Below are 17,261 nucleotides of genomic sequence, written 5' to 3'. Positions count from 1 at the left end.
AAAATGGATAATCTGCATGGGCAAAAGGACACACAGAAATACGCATCACCTAGATCTCACTTTAAGAATCAAATGAAAAATCTGAATAAAGTGTTATTTTGGGTGGAGTGTGCAGTAAAGGCACATAACCCGCCTTTCCTTTAGGTAGGGCCTAGGAAACCCCACTCAAAAATTGTAAGCAGGTGGGACAAGACTTTACCTCCTCTCCTGCTGCAGCACAGTCTCCATTTCAAGTAGCCTCCAGCATCAGTTGTTACACTGCCGAGTAAAGTACTTGCTCACCTTGTCAGATACAAAATATTATAGCACAGTAAGCAGTTAGTAAAGAATGGGAACCTGTCTATGGATGGTAACCCGTCGGGGAATGGGAACCCATTGATGGGTGGGTACCTGTCGGGCAGCAGGGAACTGTGATGATGAAAAAGTCTGAACACATGAGAAAACAGAAAATAACTATTTGGAAAGAAATTCCCTGTAAAGAAGCCTCATCCTAAACATGTGCAATAGAAAAATGCAATAGAAAAATTGCAGAAACCCCACTCGTGCCCCCAGAGTCCTTGCTTCCCCAGAATGATTGCACACTGTACCCATGGGTGCTGGCTCTGGTGAGCAGCAGCTCTGCAGAGCTTCAGGGCACAAACTAAATCCCTCAGAGCCCCTTTCCAGGAAGGAATTGACACCTGGAAAAGCAGCAAGCTTGAACGTTCTGTTGTACAGGGGTAAGTAAGGACCAAGTGCTGAAATCACCAAGGCTCTGCTGGCACGAGCAGTAAAGATGCTGTCCCTTCTACTAATAGTGGACAACACTGCAGTGGAGGAGGAAAACAGACCACTTCCACAGCACATGAGCTGTGCAGGAGCTCCCTCCCACCTGCTCATGAGGGAAGATATTTATGCCCTGCAAACCCCACCACCTACAGAGACGTTCTGCTGGTTTGCAATGCAAGCAGAAAACAGGCAGTAAGTTCATGTGGCCTTGGATCTTTATGGGTCAAAATTAAAGTATTTCATCTTGGCTGTAGCAGATCTGGGTGTGGGCTGTCCTACACTGGCACTGGGTAAAGCTACACCTGAAGTACTATCCTTGCACCAGCTTGGAGCTCTCAAGGATCCTTGTGCTTTTTGAAACAGGTGCTGCCCAATTCTTTGTCATTGAATCAAGGCAAAGATTTTTCTGCTCTTCAGAAAATGAGAACACCCTGGCGCAATGTCAGCAGGGCTGGCTGGTTAATCACCACCACGAAGCAAGAAGATGGACAGACTGCCTGAAAGCAGAGCACAAGCTCCAGCCCTCTTCTCTAAGCTGGTGCAAACACAGAGCATTCATAATCAAGTGAGAATTGCTCACAGCAATGTTTGCTGCTCCTTCCTCACTTAGTAGTGGCCATGTCCCTGTTACAAGAATCATTTCCAAGGCATGTCACATTTATGAATGCTCTTCCAGGGCATCACCATCCTCTCTGTATTAGGTGCACCTAGTTAATCAGCAGCAATTTTGGCCACTATTTATCCCTTTTACAGAGGTAGCTAGACTGATCCAAAGCCTTTGAGCTCAGAAGGCATTTGAGCACAATGCACTTCAGGTGCAGATCAAGAACACCTCAGTATAGCAATGCAAGTGCAAACCACTCAACTGTTAATTTCTTTTTCATGTAGAGAAGTGGCTCTATTTCCCCTACAGGAATCGTAACACTGCTTCTCTTCCCTGAAAGGAATTCACCTTTTCCTTGAGCCTTCCAGAGAGCAAACACTCCCTCCCCAGCACAGCTTAAGAAGCTGTTTCCATTTCTGATTATACTAGATCAGAAGAATATGGCCCTCAGCCATTTGACTGAAGGGCAGTGAAAATTAAGACCTTCACCTTCCCTCATCCATTCATGGACATCACTACTCTGTTTTTAAAAACATTTCAGAAACTTCTGTCTCACCATACAGTGTCCTACACAGATGGTCCACAGCTTCTGTTCATATACCCGAACAACCCTATATAATTTCACCACCATGCTTCTAGTTTACCCTGCTCCCAAAAAGACACCTTAATTGACTTTGTTCTGGTTAGCCTCTGTTTTAAGGGCTCTTTTGAATAATCCTGTCCTTCATGACCCATTGCAACTTTACCAGCTCTTACTTCTACAGCAAATGATGGGACTTGAGGAAACTGGGGTCAGCACACACACTTCTCTCGGCAGGACTCCAACACAAGGCTGTTGCTAATCCTGGTCTTCCCTGTGGATAGGACAGGTCACCAGGCAGCAGGGAGCAGCAGCTCCTGATGCCGGATCAGTGCCCCATGGAGGATGATAAAACCGGTTTGGTGCTTAAGTAGAAGAAAATGTAACGACAAGGCAAAGGAAAGTCTAAACCAAAACAATCCAGGGTGCTAATCCTTTTTCTGCAGAAGACTTGCTCTCTGACCTTGAATAAATGCTTCCTCAGTAAATAGCTCAAGTTTCTCCACTTGCCCTCTGATCTTCTGATCAAAAGGCCAAAATCTTCAGGATAGCACCTGAAGGTTACACTTCGTGCTTGGATCTCCAAGTTCAACCACTTAATAAACCTATTTAAATGTAATCTCAAGGGCAAAGCCTGAGATGCAAATATCTCGTTCAGAAACATATTTTGAAGCAATAGACTAGCCCATGACTATGGAAAAATGATGATAATAGTAGCTGCTTACAGCAAATGGTATTGCCCAAATTGATATCATATCATACTCAAAAGGTCTGAACAGAAGCATATGGGCCATCATGGTAGAGTTAAAAACAAGCCCATCGAAAATGGATAAACAATTAAAAATGTATTGAAAGAAGAAAGAAAAAGAGAAATCATTCCTAATTAATTCTAGTGCCCTGTACAACCTCAGACTATTTGTAATCCTACAGGGAACATCTTTATTGATCTGGGGGACGCTGCAGCAGACTTCTGATGCTTATCTCAGCATAAAAATAGGCTCTTGTGATGAGCAGTGATTTAATTACATGACAATCACTGCTAACAATGCATGGCGAATACCAAAAATATGCAGAGCAAGAGTGGCAGTGATAAATGCAAGGCAATGGCATTGACTTTCAGTAAAGTCATCTATTGCCAGAGATGGAGGAAGGCTTCACCCCCTTTCCCACCCCTTCTTCTAAGGTTGTAGCTGCTGTGAGTCTCCAGATACTCACTCTGTGGAGTGAGCCAACCACGGGCAGACAGAAGGTGGAGGGAGAAATCAGACAGCCATAATTTAACACACAAGTCCCTGAAACTAACAGTCTTTTTTTGTCTGTAGGAACATATGCTCTTTCCACTGCGCATCTCCACTTGAAGATGAGATTTTTTCCTCTCCTTTGGAAGGTGGCAGTACTGAGCAAGTGAATAATACATGGTTTTGCTGTGCATGGTCTCAGGGATTTAGAAGCAGTTGCCCTACATGATATTGAGAGATCAAAGATCAGTCAAATCCTATCTTTCACATACAATAGCTAGAATAGGAGTAGCAGCAAGTGTTTGCTCAAGAAATGAAAATAATGCATTTTGTTTTGTTTCTATCTCCTAAAAAAAAAAAATACCCACAGTAGGAATAAAGGGTAGTGTCACTATGGTAAACCTCTTATATTTACTTACCATTATTGAGAGTACAACAGATGTATTTGCCAGCATCTTTGAAGCCACTATAACAATGCTGGTGAGCAGATCTTGCACTTCCTTGCAGGAGTTTGGATTCAGCACCATTTTATCCCCACATCCCTTTGGTACTGAAGGAAAATCTAGGCTGACTATGCATTTGGAAGTGCAAGGCCCAAGTCTTTAGGTTTTGTCATCTCTGCTTGACAGATGACACACATTTAATATCCTTCCCATTATAAAAGTCACTTCGCAAATATGCAGAGATCAGGAGCAGAGAAATTCTTCATTTATCTGCTAGAAATTTGATCGCAACAAACAAAGGAGAGGAGAAATCCCTAGCTAAGCAGCCCCTAGGTTTCCTGGGAAAGCAGTCCCTAGCACAGATTCCCTACAAACACCCATTCATTCACCTCTCAAAATCACTGAAGCCCAGTGCCTTATCCTCCCTCCATAGACTGAAGGCCACTATTCAAGTGTGCTAGCTAAGCCATTCTAGTAGCCAATGATCACTGGTGTGAGGCACGATCTCTTGACCATCTGAATCTGACCATAGTTGGCCCTGGAAGCCCCAGAACCAGATATACGTGTCCAGTCTATGAGCTTTTCCTACCTTCCTACTGCAAGGAAGTCCTCAGGAGGTTAGAAGGCTGGCTGCACAAGGACATCAGCACAAATGAAGTTCAGGTCTTCCAGCTCTTACTTTCTTCCCCTGCAAGAGGCACATCATCTTGTTCAGCCAAGAGGGAAATTGCAGGTGTTCGATCCAACACACAGAAACCGATTGGCAGCGTTCCTTCACGTAAAATTTAACAAGAATCACCAGCCCTCAGGTTAAAGCCACGCTGAGAACTTGAACTCATGCCCGCCCAGGTGCTGCTGCTGTGGCAAGCACTGAGACCTGCATGCTGCCTCCTGCTTCCCCGTGCTCAGTTTCATGATTCATGTCAGAAGAGCATGTTTTTTATTCAAAGCAAAATGACCTTCTGAATCTCTTGAAATCCTGCACTGTTTTAAGTCAAAGCACCATAAAGTAAATTAAAAATGTTATAATCTCAAGAAGCTGGTTTTTTTAACTCCAACATTATTTCTAAATGCTTGTGAATATTTACATTCATCATAACTGTATCTTTTGCTCACATGGTCTTTGAAGTATATAATCAGTGCTGCTGCTGAGGGTCTTCCCCACTGATAAACTGTCAGGCAGACTGTCCCAAAATGAAAGAATTTCACCTGGTTTAATTTACCCCAATTTGAGAACAACTAAAACACTCCATCTGCAACACAGCAGATTAACAATCATTTATAATATCTCAGCTTTCTTCCGAGTTGCTAACTTTAAGGATGCTGAACAGCAGATATTCTTATCATGTCTCTGTGTGATTTGAAGGGGTAAATGCACCAGAGTCCTGACACATGTAGCTTTACAGATAAAATACATGTACCATATTTAGTCAGAACAGGATTCACTTCTAACACATGCCATAGTCTCTGAAGTCAAAGCTAACGTTTCTCAAACAGTCTATCAGCTCAGTTTAAAGGATGGGAAATCTAAAGGTTAAGGTTTGATTAGAATGTATTTTGTTGATTTTTTTTCTTAACACGTAAGACATGCCAAATTCCTTCCTGGTGTGAACCTACCCGTCTGATGGGAAAATAACCACAGTTCTATTTGTGGGAATGCTTGCAGGATCAGGCCCTCCAAATTAAAAAAGTAAAATAAAACATAGCCCCATGTAGAGTACAGGAAATTAAATGGCAAGTCTCTGTTTGCTAGTGGGACAGCCCAAATCAAAGAGTTAAGACTCTTACCCCAGGCAGTGAATTAGCAGCAGCAGTCTAATTTCTAGGGAAAGAATGCTTTCCCTTTCCCAAGCAAATGGGTTTGGGGTGGCAGGTCTGCTGGGCAGTGTTCTCCGGTGGGAGCCCCAATGTCAGCAGGACAGAGCTTGAGCTCTCCATTGCTTTGTGGGTGGCTCAAGAGACGACTGGGGGGGGAAGCAGAGGGAGGAACAGCTACAGCTGAAGGTTAAAACCAGAGCTTTGCAAGCAGAGGAAAGAAAAGGTGCGTGACATTTCCAAAAACTTTGCTTTATTCAGTTGTACACTTGCTTTCCACAATGTGCATTTCAATGACTGAGCTTTACTGACAGTGATCCATAGGGGAGCTGAGTCCTCAATCTTATTTATGATTATTCAAGAAACCAGCCTTCAGCAGCATCTTATGTTTGAGCAAACCTGAGTACATATTGCATTTGCACATACATCAAATGCAGTTATTTACACACTTACCTTTTTATTCATATTCCAGTATCTCCATGATTCTGTAGAATCACAGAATGGTTTGGGTTGGAAGGGACCTTAAGATCATCCAGTTCCAACCAATGCCATGAACTTCCACTAGACCAGGTTGCTCCAAGTCCTGTCCAACCTGCCCCTGAACACTGTCAGGGACAGGTCAGACACAGCATCTATGGGCAATTTGTGCCAGTGTCTCACCACTCACAGTCATCCAATAGACCCATAGTTAGATTTACATTTAGGAATGCCTTCTGGTCTTGGAGACTTCAGTCCCTGTTGCACTTAAATGACTACCTTGAATTGAAAATACTTGTTTATTGTTCCCATGCTATACGCTGAATGGATTAACAATGCAAAAATGGATAATCTGCATGGGCAAAAGGACACACAGAAATACGCATCACCTAGATCTCACTTTAAGAATCAAATGAAAAGTCTGAATAAAGTGTGCAATAAAAGCACATAACCCTCCTTTCCTTTAGGTAGGGCCTAGGAAACCCCACTCAATAATTGTAAGCAGGTGGGACAAGACTTTACCTCCTCTCCTGCTGCAGCACAGTCTCCATTTCAAGTATCCTCCAGCATCAGTTGTTACACTGCCGAGTAAAGTACTTGCTCAACTTGTCAAATACAAAATATTATAGCACAGTAAGCAGTCAGCAAAGAATGGGAACTCACCGATGGGCAATAATCCATCCAGAGGTTAGGTACCCATCAGAGGGGCAGGAACCCGTCAATGGTTTTTCAACATCTTTGTCGGTGACATGGACAGGGGGATTGAGTGCGCCCTCAGCAAGTTTGCTGATGACACCAAGCCGTGTGGTTCAGTTGATACGCCGGAGGGAAGGGATGCCATCCAGAGGGACCTCAACACGCTTGTGAGGTGGGCTGATGCCAACCTGATGAAGTTTAACCATGCCAAGTGCAAGGTCCTACACCTGGGTCGCAGCAATCCCAGGCACAGCTACAGGTTGGGCAGAGAAGAGATTCAGAGCAGCCCTGCAGAGAAGGACTTGGGGGTGTTGGTCGATGAGCAAATGAACATGAGCCGGCTTCAGTGTGCGCTTGCAGCCCAGAAACCAACCGTATCCTGGGCTGCATCAAAAGGAGCGTGACCAGCAGGTCGAAGGAGGTGATCCTGCCCCTCTACTCTGCTCTCGTGAGACCTCACTTGGAGTATTGTGTGCAGTTCTGGTGTCCTCAACATAAAAAGAACATGGAACTGTTGGAACAAGTCCAGAGGAGGGCCACAAGGATGATCAGGGGACTGGAGCACCTCCCATATGAAGACAGGCTGAGAAAGTTGGGGCTGTTCAGCCTGGAGAAGATAAGGCCATGTGGAGATCTCATAGCAGCCTTCCAGTATCTGAAGGGGGCCTACAAGGATGCTGGAGAGGGACTCTTCATCAGGGACTGTAGTGATAGGACAAGGAGCAACGGGTTAAAACTTAAACAGGGGAAGTTTAGATTGGATATAAGGAGGAAGTTCTTTACTGTGAGGGTGGTGAGGCACTGGAATGGGTTGCCCAAGAAAGTTGTGAATGCTCCATCCCTGGTAGTGTTCAAGGCTGGTTTGGACAGAAGCTTGGGCGACATGGTTTAGCGTAAGGTGTCCCTGCCCATGGCAGGGGAGTCAGAACTTGATGATCTTAAGGTCCTTTCCAACCCTTACTATTCTATGATTCTGTGATTCCGTACCTCATAATCCGGATAAATTAAAAGCATCAGCTCAACCTCAAATGTTTATTGCATTTCAAACAGCATTTATCAAAACAAAGAGCTCATTACAACATATATAGGTACTGGACCATCCAAATCCCTTCATTTGGTATATCTCCAGCATAAGAATCTAACACAAATTATTCTGAAATACAACATATCGACACTAAAAAGAAAAGACATCACCCTGTCTCCTGAAGAGAAATCAGTTCCACATGGAAAAATCTATAGGGGAAAAAAAATATTAAATTATCAGTCTCAACTTTTGAATAAATAAACAATTTTCCTGCAGTGGAATGTTTTCACTCAAATAAATGATCAGATCTCACATGCCTGCTTAAATATGTCTGACTTCGGTCCTTACAAAATGACAAGACCTCAGTATGATAAACCAGATGATAGTTTAAAGCGAGACAATGAGGCATTGTTTACAGAGAAGATTGAGAAACTGATTTAACAAAAGGGGTCCGTGGACATCTATTGTATGTACAAGAAGGAGATTTACTGGAGATTTTGTAATTTCTACAAGGCTCTTTCCAACCAGCTTCATTAACTTGAAGTAAATCAAATCATGCAGAGATCTGGCTCAGCCAGAGAGACATGCCGGGAAGGATACAAAATGAAGAAGAACAGACGCGAGATGATAAGCTTCAGAATCTTTGGCATTTTTCATAAACATCTTCAAGGTTTTTAAATCTGTATATTCACCCATTTTCCCCCACACACTCGCCTATAAATACATTATACATGTACTCTTCTTTATACACAACTTTGTATATGCATGGGTACACAAGCACACGTGCATACAAAGAGGTGTTTTTGTGGCTTTTAAACTAAGATAATCTTTTTCTATCCTTTCCACTCGCAGCTACACACAGCTTTGCATGAGCAAAATACATTCCTTCTCCAATCGAGTCTATGGAAATGTGCCTCTCTCATTCAAAGGCACAGTGGGGCTTGTTACTTTGAAAAATAAACTTCTTGAAAAATCACTGAATCTGAGTAATAATCCAGTGGAAGACGCTCTGGTGTTAATACGCCTTCTTCAAATTCACGCAACAGGCCAACAAGATTGAATTGCTGAACCACACAGCTAGAATCCATTTGGATCACTGATCCATAAGCAAGGTTTTAGCCATTTTACCTTTAATTAGATGAATTCCAAAGTCATCTTTGGTAAACATAAACCTGTCTCTCAGGATTCTCTATTTCTTCATACTGTGAACTACCCCAGGTGATTCTGGTAGTAACCCCTGCCTGGGAACTACAAGCAGCAACTCCAGCTCCTGACTTATTGTGGTGACAAATTGCTCCAATAATGTCCTACAGCACCTAAAGGACTGGGGGCTACACTCTCACCAAAATTAAGCAGGTTTACATAGGATTCTGTGTTTGTTTCCCTTGTCAAACAATATGAATAATGCTGGTTATCTGAATTATATGAAGCAGAAGCACAGTAGCCAAAAGACTGGTAAGCAAGCAAGAAATCACATTCTCTTCAGAATAGAAAATGGGGTCCTTTCTTCTGTCTTTTCGTTGCTCAGTTTCCACGACTTCACTTTCTGATCCTCTCCTGGTGAGCTATCAGGAAAGAGCCCAAGACATCAGTGATGGACCAAAGTCTGCACTATTGCACAACCACATTTTCAGGCATTATGCTGTCTTTCTGCACAAGCACTTGTCTCTTTAAGGCTATAATGTGTTTTTTCTCTTGGATGTGTAGTGTTGACCCCTTTGGATTTAGACAGAAAAATAACAGCTACACTGAAAATATCTGATGAGATGGAATTATAAAAGGCAAGTCAACAGAGTCTTTTCAGGTCAGCGAGTTAGGCTTTTCTACAGTCTCTTAATCCTTTTACAGCAGAAGGTTCTCATGCATCCATTGCCAGCAATGGATCTCTAATGATTCCAGTAGCCAAAGAGTTAACCACAGGGTGGGCTTTAAAAAAAGAAGGGAGAGGGTGAGGGAAGGAAAAAAAAGAGAAAAAAAACCCACAAATGCTGGATGAAATATTGAGATATTGTTGGAGCTCCTCGCTCTTTCTGCTAATTATGATAAAAAACTTCTTAAAATGTACACTGCTTGAGCAGAAGATGGGTATCAAAGACTTGTTAATTCAGAGCTTAAACCTTCCTAGGCACAGTGATTTAACTCCGAAAAGAATAGCTTTCATATCTTAATGTAAATCTGTTAGATATGTTAAAAACTGGTTCAGAGCATCTCCTCACATCAGCTCAGCTGATCTGCTACACTAAGCGGAATTATCTCTTCCTACATAAAACAGGGAGTGCCGCCACATCCAGCCTCTGCAACCAAAGGGAAAAAATAAAGTAGCGCAGTTGCACCATCCTCTCCCATTCTCCTCCCCACCCCAAAAACTAGTCCATACATTCCACCTTGCTCTTTTTTGGGCTGCAACTCCTTGCTCAAAAGGCAACCCAAAAAGGACAACCCAAGATAGGCGTTTATAAAAAAACCACATCTTCAAATAAAAAACAAACCCAAAAACCAAAGTCTGTGAGTCTGTTGCAGTGATTATAGTGTTGTTCTGAAGCAAGAAGGGGAGGAGGGAGGCTCGTGTTCATGCGTAGGGGGTACGGAGGGAGATGCTGCATTCCGAAATCACGCTGCATCCTATAGCGCGCTCCGCTTCTTCCTGATGGGACTGGAGCTGCTGTATGGTTTCAATTCAGCATGCTGCACCTGTAAAAACAAACAGACATGACGTTTGCAGTTAGGTAACTCTAGCTCACTACAGTGTGTGTTAATGGCTCCCTGAGGACAAACCAAGGGAAACTAAGGAAGGTTCAAAAGTAATGAATCATTTTCTAAACACAGGAACATGGGGGATTAATTGCAGGAAGGATTTGAGAAGTCATGCATCATTTCTTGAAATGAAAATATTAAAAGCAGATTTCTCTAATGAGATACATGGGGTTCTACCTGATTTCAGCAATGTAGGCTAGATCTTTTGGATTTGTTTTGGTTTGGGAGGTGTTTTTCTTATCTTTCTCGCATTAACCTGTAAGTTTAATGAACTTCTGTCAGGAGTTTCAATTCAAGTGGATCCCAATACACAGTAAGATGACAGTTGTCAAAACCGTCCACAGACCTCAGGATGCTGACATAATCATTTTGAAAAAGGAAAATATTTTCCCAAATAGAACCTGGACAAAGCTGCCTCCACCTTGCAAACCAATTTCATACACAATATAATGGTTAAAGCATGTGTTATAAACTGACAAGGATGGTGTAAACTCCAAATTGTCTGTTCTACAGAAAAGTATTCCCATTGAAATCATGGGGCAACTTCTGCTGAACATGCCCAACTTTTTCGTTCCTCTTTTGTCCAACACATGTGGGTTGTATACAAATGGCTGTAGCACAGACAGAGGTAATTTCTAACTCATCGCAGTACCACAGTGAAATGATGATGCATTGATACCATGTAAAAGCAGACAGAGGGACTTTGGATCTGCCATGGATGAGCATATGGCTGTCACATGAGCTCACTATTTTTAGGACTAGTGGAAAACTCTGAGAAGGTTTGTCCCAGCCTAGGAACTTTTATCATTCCCCCATAGAAAATAGTTATTTTCCTTGGAAAGCTTAAAGAATCCCCAAATGATGGAAACCACTCAAGGACATGTTATAAATGTAAATGTTAAATAAAGCATAAACAGAAAAGCAGCTTATCTTTAAGCATAAACATTAAAAGGGCATATGCAAACCATCACTGCAAAGCCAGCGTGCTTTACAAGAGCAATGACAAAAATAAAGAACACACTGAAGCTTAATGCCTCTATGATCATTTCTGTTTAGCTTTTTTCTCTCCCACCAGTCTATGGCAAGATTTCACTCAAGATCAAGACCAACCAATCTGATGGCCTATTGAAATAAATGTCACCAGAAGCCTTTCCAACCTTGTTTCTGTACCAGATGCCTCGACACTGCATGTCAGCAATTACTTTTCTGTCTCCAACAGAGTAAAATCACTATAGGCAAGACTGTGATCGCCTTATTCACAATGAGCAGCACCTCACTGTGAAAGTACCGCAATTCACAGAGGAAGGTACACCATAAGTGGGATCCAGGGCATCAGGATCAGGGCCTGGGGACACAGATTCCAGCTGATTAAAACAAAAAGAAGAATCCTTTATATTTTGTGGCTTCGTTACCCAGCAAGACTATTTTCCTTCCTCCAAGAGAAACAAACAGATCTTGACATTCTGAAGGACTTATTGTTCAAGTAATTCCCAGGAAGATAGGCAAGATTACTAAGATGCTGATGTTGTTTCAAAGAAATAGCAGAGACTTGACTGAAATTGAGGGAGGACAGACTCTGGTTAGATTAAAAGTTATAATTCCATAATGGTAGAAGATTGATCTGATCAACTGCAGAGTTTTTAATACACATCTCAAAGCTGTCTTTAAAGGAAAAGATGAGCAGAGCATTGTCCAAGGGAGGCCTGGAGCTCAAGCACAAAGTCACAGAAATAATGCCCTCCCCCCTTTTTTTTGAGAAAAGCGAGAATTCAGCAAATCCTTTTGGATGGTTATCTCTATCAAAGAGACTATTTTTCCCTTCCCTCCGTACAAATACCGGAGCAGAAAGGTGACAGAAACCATAGCTCAGTAACCATGCTGGGTGATTTTCCAGATCATTTTAAAGTAGGTCTTTTCAGGATAATTTTTCTGCAATCATTTTATCCTTCTGACAAAGGATTTTGGCTCCCCTCTCTTCTAACACCCTCCCCTTCCACCTTTGTGGATTTTCCTCAATTCCTTATCTTCGTTATTCAAAAGTGCACTGGCATCATGGTCCCCAAGCAGAGCACCAGCCGCTCTCAGTGCCGCTTGTTGCCTCTGTTGGCGGTGGCCATTCATTACCTACCTTTTGAACATCAGATGGTACCCTGGAGAGGAAATCTAGTAGCTCATTATTGTCGATGGCGTAGGGATTTCTAAGCCTCTTAGTAAATTTATTTATGCCTAGGAAAAAAAAAATAGGCAAACAAAATAATATAACTCTTTTCTATTCCCTCCCTCCTAAATCATTCAGGCAAGGTGAAAAAGGGAAGAGGAATTCACAAGTAAAAATCAGTGTGATAACAGCGCCTTGGACTTAAAGCCATGCACATGTTCCCTGTCATGTGAAATCATTCACAAGTGCCTCCTGGAGAAAGTAGAGGACGTTATTTATAAAGGTATTTCTCTACTTTGGGGATTGACTGTTGTCAACAATGTGACAAAAAGAGATTGCAGCATGCGTTTATTCTGGGGGATATTGTGGAGAGAATACACGAATTAAAAGCTGCGAATACTGTTAAATCTTCTCTCCTCCATGACCAAAGACATTTCCTCTCCCCTTGCCCAGGGAACTGGAGGGCTCTGAAAATAACTGGGCAGAATAAAGGCTTTTTTCCTTCCATTTCTTCTGAAAATGAATGCTTCCCATCCCCGCCATGTCTCCTAGCTTATCCTCTCTTTGCAGAACCAGATTTGACAAGCTGGCCATATTATGATGCTGTGTGAAACTGTAAAATCTTACTGCAAGATTTACTTTATCTTGATCTTAGGGTAAGTAATTTGGCTTACTAAGTGCAGCAACAGAGCTCCCTGTCTCCATGGACTTAGTTATGCTTCAGCTGTCAGAGGTGGTCCCTAATCTGGACAGAAGACCCATGGGAATGTAGAGTTCATATTATTGTGGTGTTCATGAGGTCTTCTCTTCTCCTTCCTTTGACAAAAGGCCCTCAGCCAGCACCACCTCAGTTGCATGGGCTGGGATGGTCAAGTGAGAGACCTGAGCATCCTTCCCAGCAATTCCTTTGTGCCAATGCAGCCACTTAACACCTTACTACCACTATTTCCCCACTGAGAAATAGCAACTGGTAGTGTGGTTACCTAAAGGTGTGGTGGTAGGAGAGCAAAGGAACAATGTTCCTTTCCTAATAGGTGAAATCAGCCAACCCAGTTTAAAGAACAGCAAAAAAATATCAGATGTTGTTTGCCTCTGAGCATCATAATACAGCAATCAATTCCATCATGCCCCTGTCCAGTAGTTTCTCTGAAAGTGATTTCAAATGTGATGCCTGCTCCAGCTTTTTCCTCTCTCTGAAATGTACCTGCTTCACATCCGAGATTCAGATTTTAAGCCATATATTTGTAACAAAATGCCAACACAATTTTCTGTGTACCTGATTTTTAAAAAACAGAAAATACCATAAGGTCTTTTGAGGCCTTGCCACAGGGTAGTTGTTTAACATGTATCGCATTTGAAGGCCCTGTCAGTCTAGATGATGTTGAATGGATGTATAGTTTTTATGTACTCACCGTGCCTTCCACACGAGCACAGCAGTATTTTGTTACTGAACTTTTTACTCCTAGCAATTTCTCTCCTTCCCTTTTGCCCTTTCTTTTGTTTTAATCCTTTATTTAATTTATTATTTTTGCCCAAGAGTGGCTCTTTGTACTTCCACCTTCTCATTGCCTCCCTTTTCTGCCTCCATGAGAGCCAATGCAGCACCTGATGGCTCAGCCCTGGTGATGGGGGGGTCCCTAGAGCCCAGAACTGCACCGATGCTGAGTACAGGGGAGTTAAGACCCAAAAGGCTTCCAGGGTCCAGCTCTGCAAAACACACCTTGTCCATTCCCTACCATTTCCCAAATGAGAGGCTCCGGCACTAGGAAGCTAATTACTGTCCTGCAGAACAACACCACTGGAAGTAGCTTATCTAGGCTAATGCTCTTGTGGTGCCCTTGGAAAATTATAAAGAACCCTAAGAAAAGCAAACCATTGGATCACTTGGGGGGGGAGGTGAAATGGCAATTTTAAGAAGTTCATAGCATATTTATTTACCTGTAAGCAACAGCACTTGATTGTCTAACAGGTCATTTAAAGCTTGTTTGACTTAATTCTGTAGATTTATATTGTATTTATCACATGCAAATGAGACACAGTGGAGTACTTACCCCATATTAAAATAATGTACCTCAGTGGTATGAAATACAAAATAACTGTGGCTGCTGCCAGGACCAAGCAGGCCAGGACAGAGAGGAAAGGCACCGTCCAGTTGAATGTGCTGTAAAGAAAAGTAAAAATCCTTCTCAGCATTTCTGCTCTTGGACATTATTTGTATTCTGCTACCCAATAATAACTTAATGACCCCTTTGCAGTGCTCAGTGCATTCAGATCACTTAAATTGCAGTCTCTTTGGAAGGTGGTTATGCAGATTCCTGCATCAGGATGCTATAACAGATTAAGGGAGATACCTAAGAAGCTGATATCAAGTCTCTGGGGAGCTCAGTGGACTTGTAAGGCATATAGCAGGTCATTTTTGTTTCTTCTTTATACATGTTGCACTTGCTACACATCTCTGCCCATCGTTCAGCTCTCCATTATTCATGGGCAGATTATCTGACCTGGAGATGAGGCCACACTGTAAGTGTGAGCTATCTGAGCTGGCTCCACTGGGCCACAGTGGAGATGACATGGGATGTGTGTCAGTGTACGACATGGCAGGCAGCCAAACTCAACCCCACCAACAACTTGTAATGGATTGATTATGACAGATGCTAAACCTTAAAAGAGCAGTTAATTTCTCTGTATCATATTAGGAAATAATATTCCATATAAACCTCTCAACACATATATATTTGCTTCTGTTTCCTTGCGTTTTCAGCAATTCCTTACTACATTGTATACAGGAGGCTGCCTTGGGTAAGCTAAAGTACGCTAGCAGTAGCCACACTTCTGCACACCACCAATCTGCATCAGATTTTTCCCAAGAGGAGCACTCAAGGAGCTTAGTTACTACAGTCTTTTAGACTTTTGCAGCACTGTAGCATAAAGCAGGACTTTTTTTCACTCAGACCCTTTATTTCTAAGACCATGGCAGGGGGCTTGGAACTAGATGATCTTAAGGTCCTTTCCAACCCTAACTATTCTATGATTCAAGCTGAGCAGCTATTGCTAACACATCTTTGATGTTACTTTATCCCCCTGGTCCCCCACAAGACATATCTCTACAGCATGCACCAAATATTGAGATACCTGGACTACATGAATGCCAGTTAGTCCACAGGAGAATTTACAGATCTGAGCATGTCTGTTTAATACAATCTGCCTGCTAACTTCATCACATCACAGTGATGGGGAGTAGGAAGAGGAGAGAATGAATGTGGACCCACTTATCAAGCTCTAAAATAAGACAAACTTCCCTTGACAGATAGAATTAATAGGATGCTAAAAGAATCACTTTTAAGCTTCAATAAATGTATTAAATATTAACTAAAGATAGGTGGGAGAGGACACACTGTTATCAATCAACGTAGCTTAAGTTAAAGGAAAAAAATAGCAAAACAGCTCAATTCAGTTAAACTATTAAAACTCCCTGTGATTGTATAACTGGAGTGACAGACGGAAACTGCAGCACAATTCAGTCTGTCACTGACAAAAAAACTTTGGTAGCAATTTGTTAACGGTACATTACTGTTGAGTTACAACGGAATTCTTCTGAAATTACATTGGGCATCTGCATTAATACCCAATGTGTTCTTTAAGATCATTGTTACCAAAATGAATACAAGAATTAATAGCACTTAAGCACTGCGAGTCTTCCTGCTATGCAGCTGGGCAGAACAGTGCCCTGTTCATAGGCTGGAATACATCTTTGGGCCACTTCCACCCAGCTGGGGTGTCCGGCGTGGAACCACAGCACATGCGTTTGCTGTATTTTTAGCTTGAACCCAGCTCCTCATTAAAGTGTGGCTCTATCACAAACCATCACTTTGTGTTCAAAACAGAAAACAATGTGGGTCAATTAAGATTGAGCTATAAAAGTTTGTGTGTGTTTGGGTTTGGGATTTTCTTTTTATTTTAGGTTCTTCACCTCTCTCCTTTGTGAAGGTCAGGAATATCCTATGGGCCTCCCTGTGCCACCCTTTGGTCTTCCTCATGGCACCAGCAGGAAGCAGAGAGCTCAAAATGGTAAAAAGAGAATAACATCAATGTGTTGGGTAGGGAAATAAGTGACTTGTAACCTCCTGTAACCATGGAGAGGGCATGGGAAAGGCAACACCAACCATCAATTCCTACCTACTTTCTATGAAGAAAATGAAAAGAAATGCCCAATACTTCTGTGCCCACATCTTCAAGCAATATTTTTCCCTTATGTGGCATTCACGACTGCCCATCCCATCACAGACAAGACCAGAAATCTAGACAAATGTGAGAGGTACATCAGTAAAGCACATGCTTCTCCTCTTCTAAGGAGATAATACCTAAAAAGGGCCTACAAGGAATCTGGAGAAGGCCTTTCTACAAGGACATGTAGGACAAGGGGAAATGGGTTTAAACTGAAAGGGAGATTTAGATAAGATATTAAGAAGTAATTCTTTACTGTGATGGTGGCGAGGCACTGACACAGGCTGCCCAGAGAGGCTGTGGCTGCTGCATTCCAGCAGTGTTCAAGGCCAGACTGGACAGGGCTTGGAGCAGCCTGGTCTAGTGGAAGTTGTCCCTGCCTGTTGCAGAGGGGCTGGAACTGGATGAGCTTTAAGGTCCCTTTCAATCCAAACCATTCTATGAGCCTATGACTCTATATGCTTTGGAAAAGTTTGCGGA

The 17,261-nt window shown here is 42.4% G+C and overlaps 1 protein-coding gene across 2 annotated transcripts in view; it reads right to left on the bottom strand.

The window, feature by feature from the left end:
• Nucleotides 1–10,267: 10,267 nt before the first annotated feature.
• The window catches only part of MCTP2 (multiple C2 and transmembrane domain containing 2), a gene marked incomplete at both ends in the record, with an annotated part of 102,777 nt that continues 95,783 nt past the window's right edge, over nucleotides 10,268–17,261 (bottom strand). For both annotated transcript variants that reach the window (XM_080626664.1, XM_080626665.1), the window contains 3 exons: nucleotides 10,268–10,336; nucleotides 12,528–12,625; nucleotides 14,609–14,718. In XM_080626664.1, the coding sequence (XP_080482790.1) occupies nucleotides 10,268–10,336; nucleotides 12,528–12,625; nucleotides 14,609–14,718 (277 nt within the window). The remainder of the gene's footprint in view (nucleotides 10,337–12,527; nucleotides 12,626–14,608; nucleotides 14,719–17,261) is intronic.

This window comes from Psittacula echo, assembly GCF_963264785.1.
Source record: "Psittacula echo genome assembly, chromosome: 10".
In the NCBI taxonomy this organism is placed as follows: domain Eukaryota; kingdom Metazoa; phylum Chordata; class Aves; order Psittaciformes; family Psittacidae; genus Psittacula; species Psittacula echo.
Note: the sequence above shows the minus strand (reverse complement) of the source record. Positions and strands in the feature narration are given on the sequence as shown.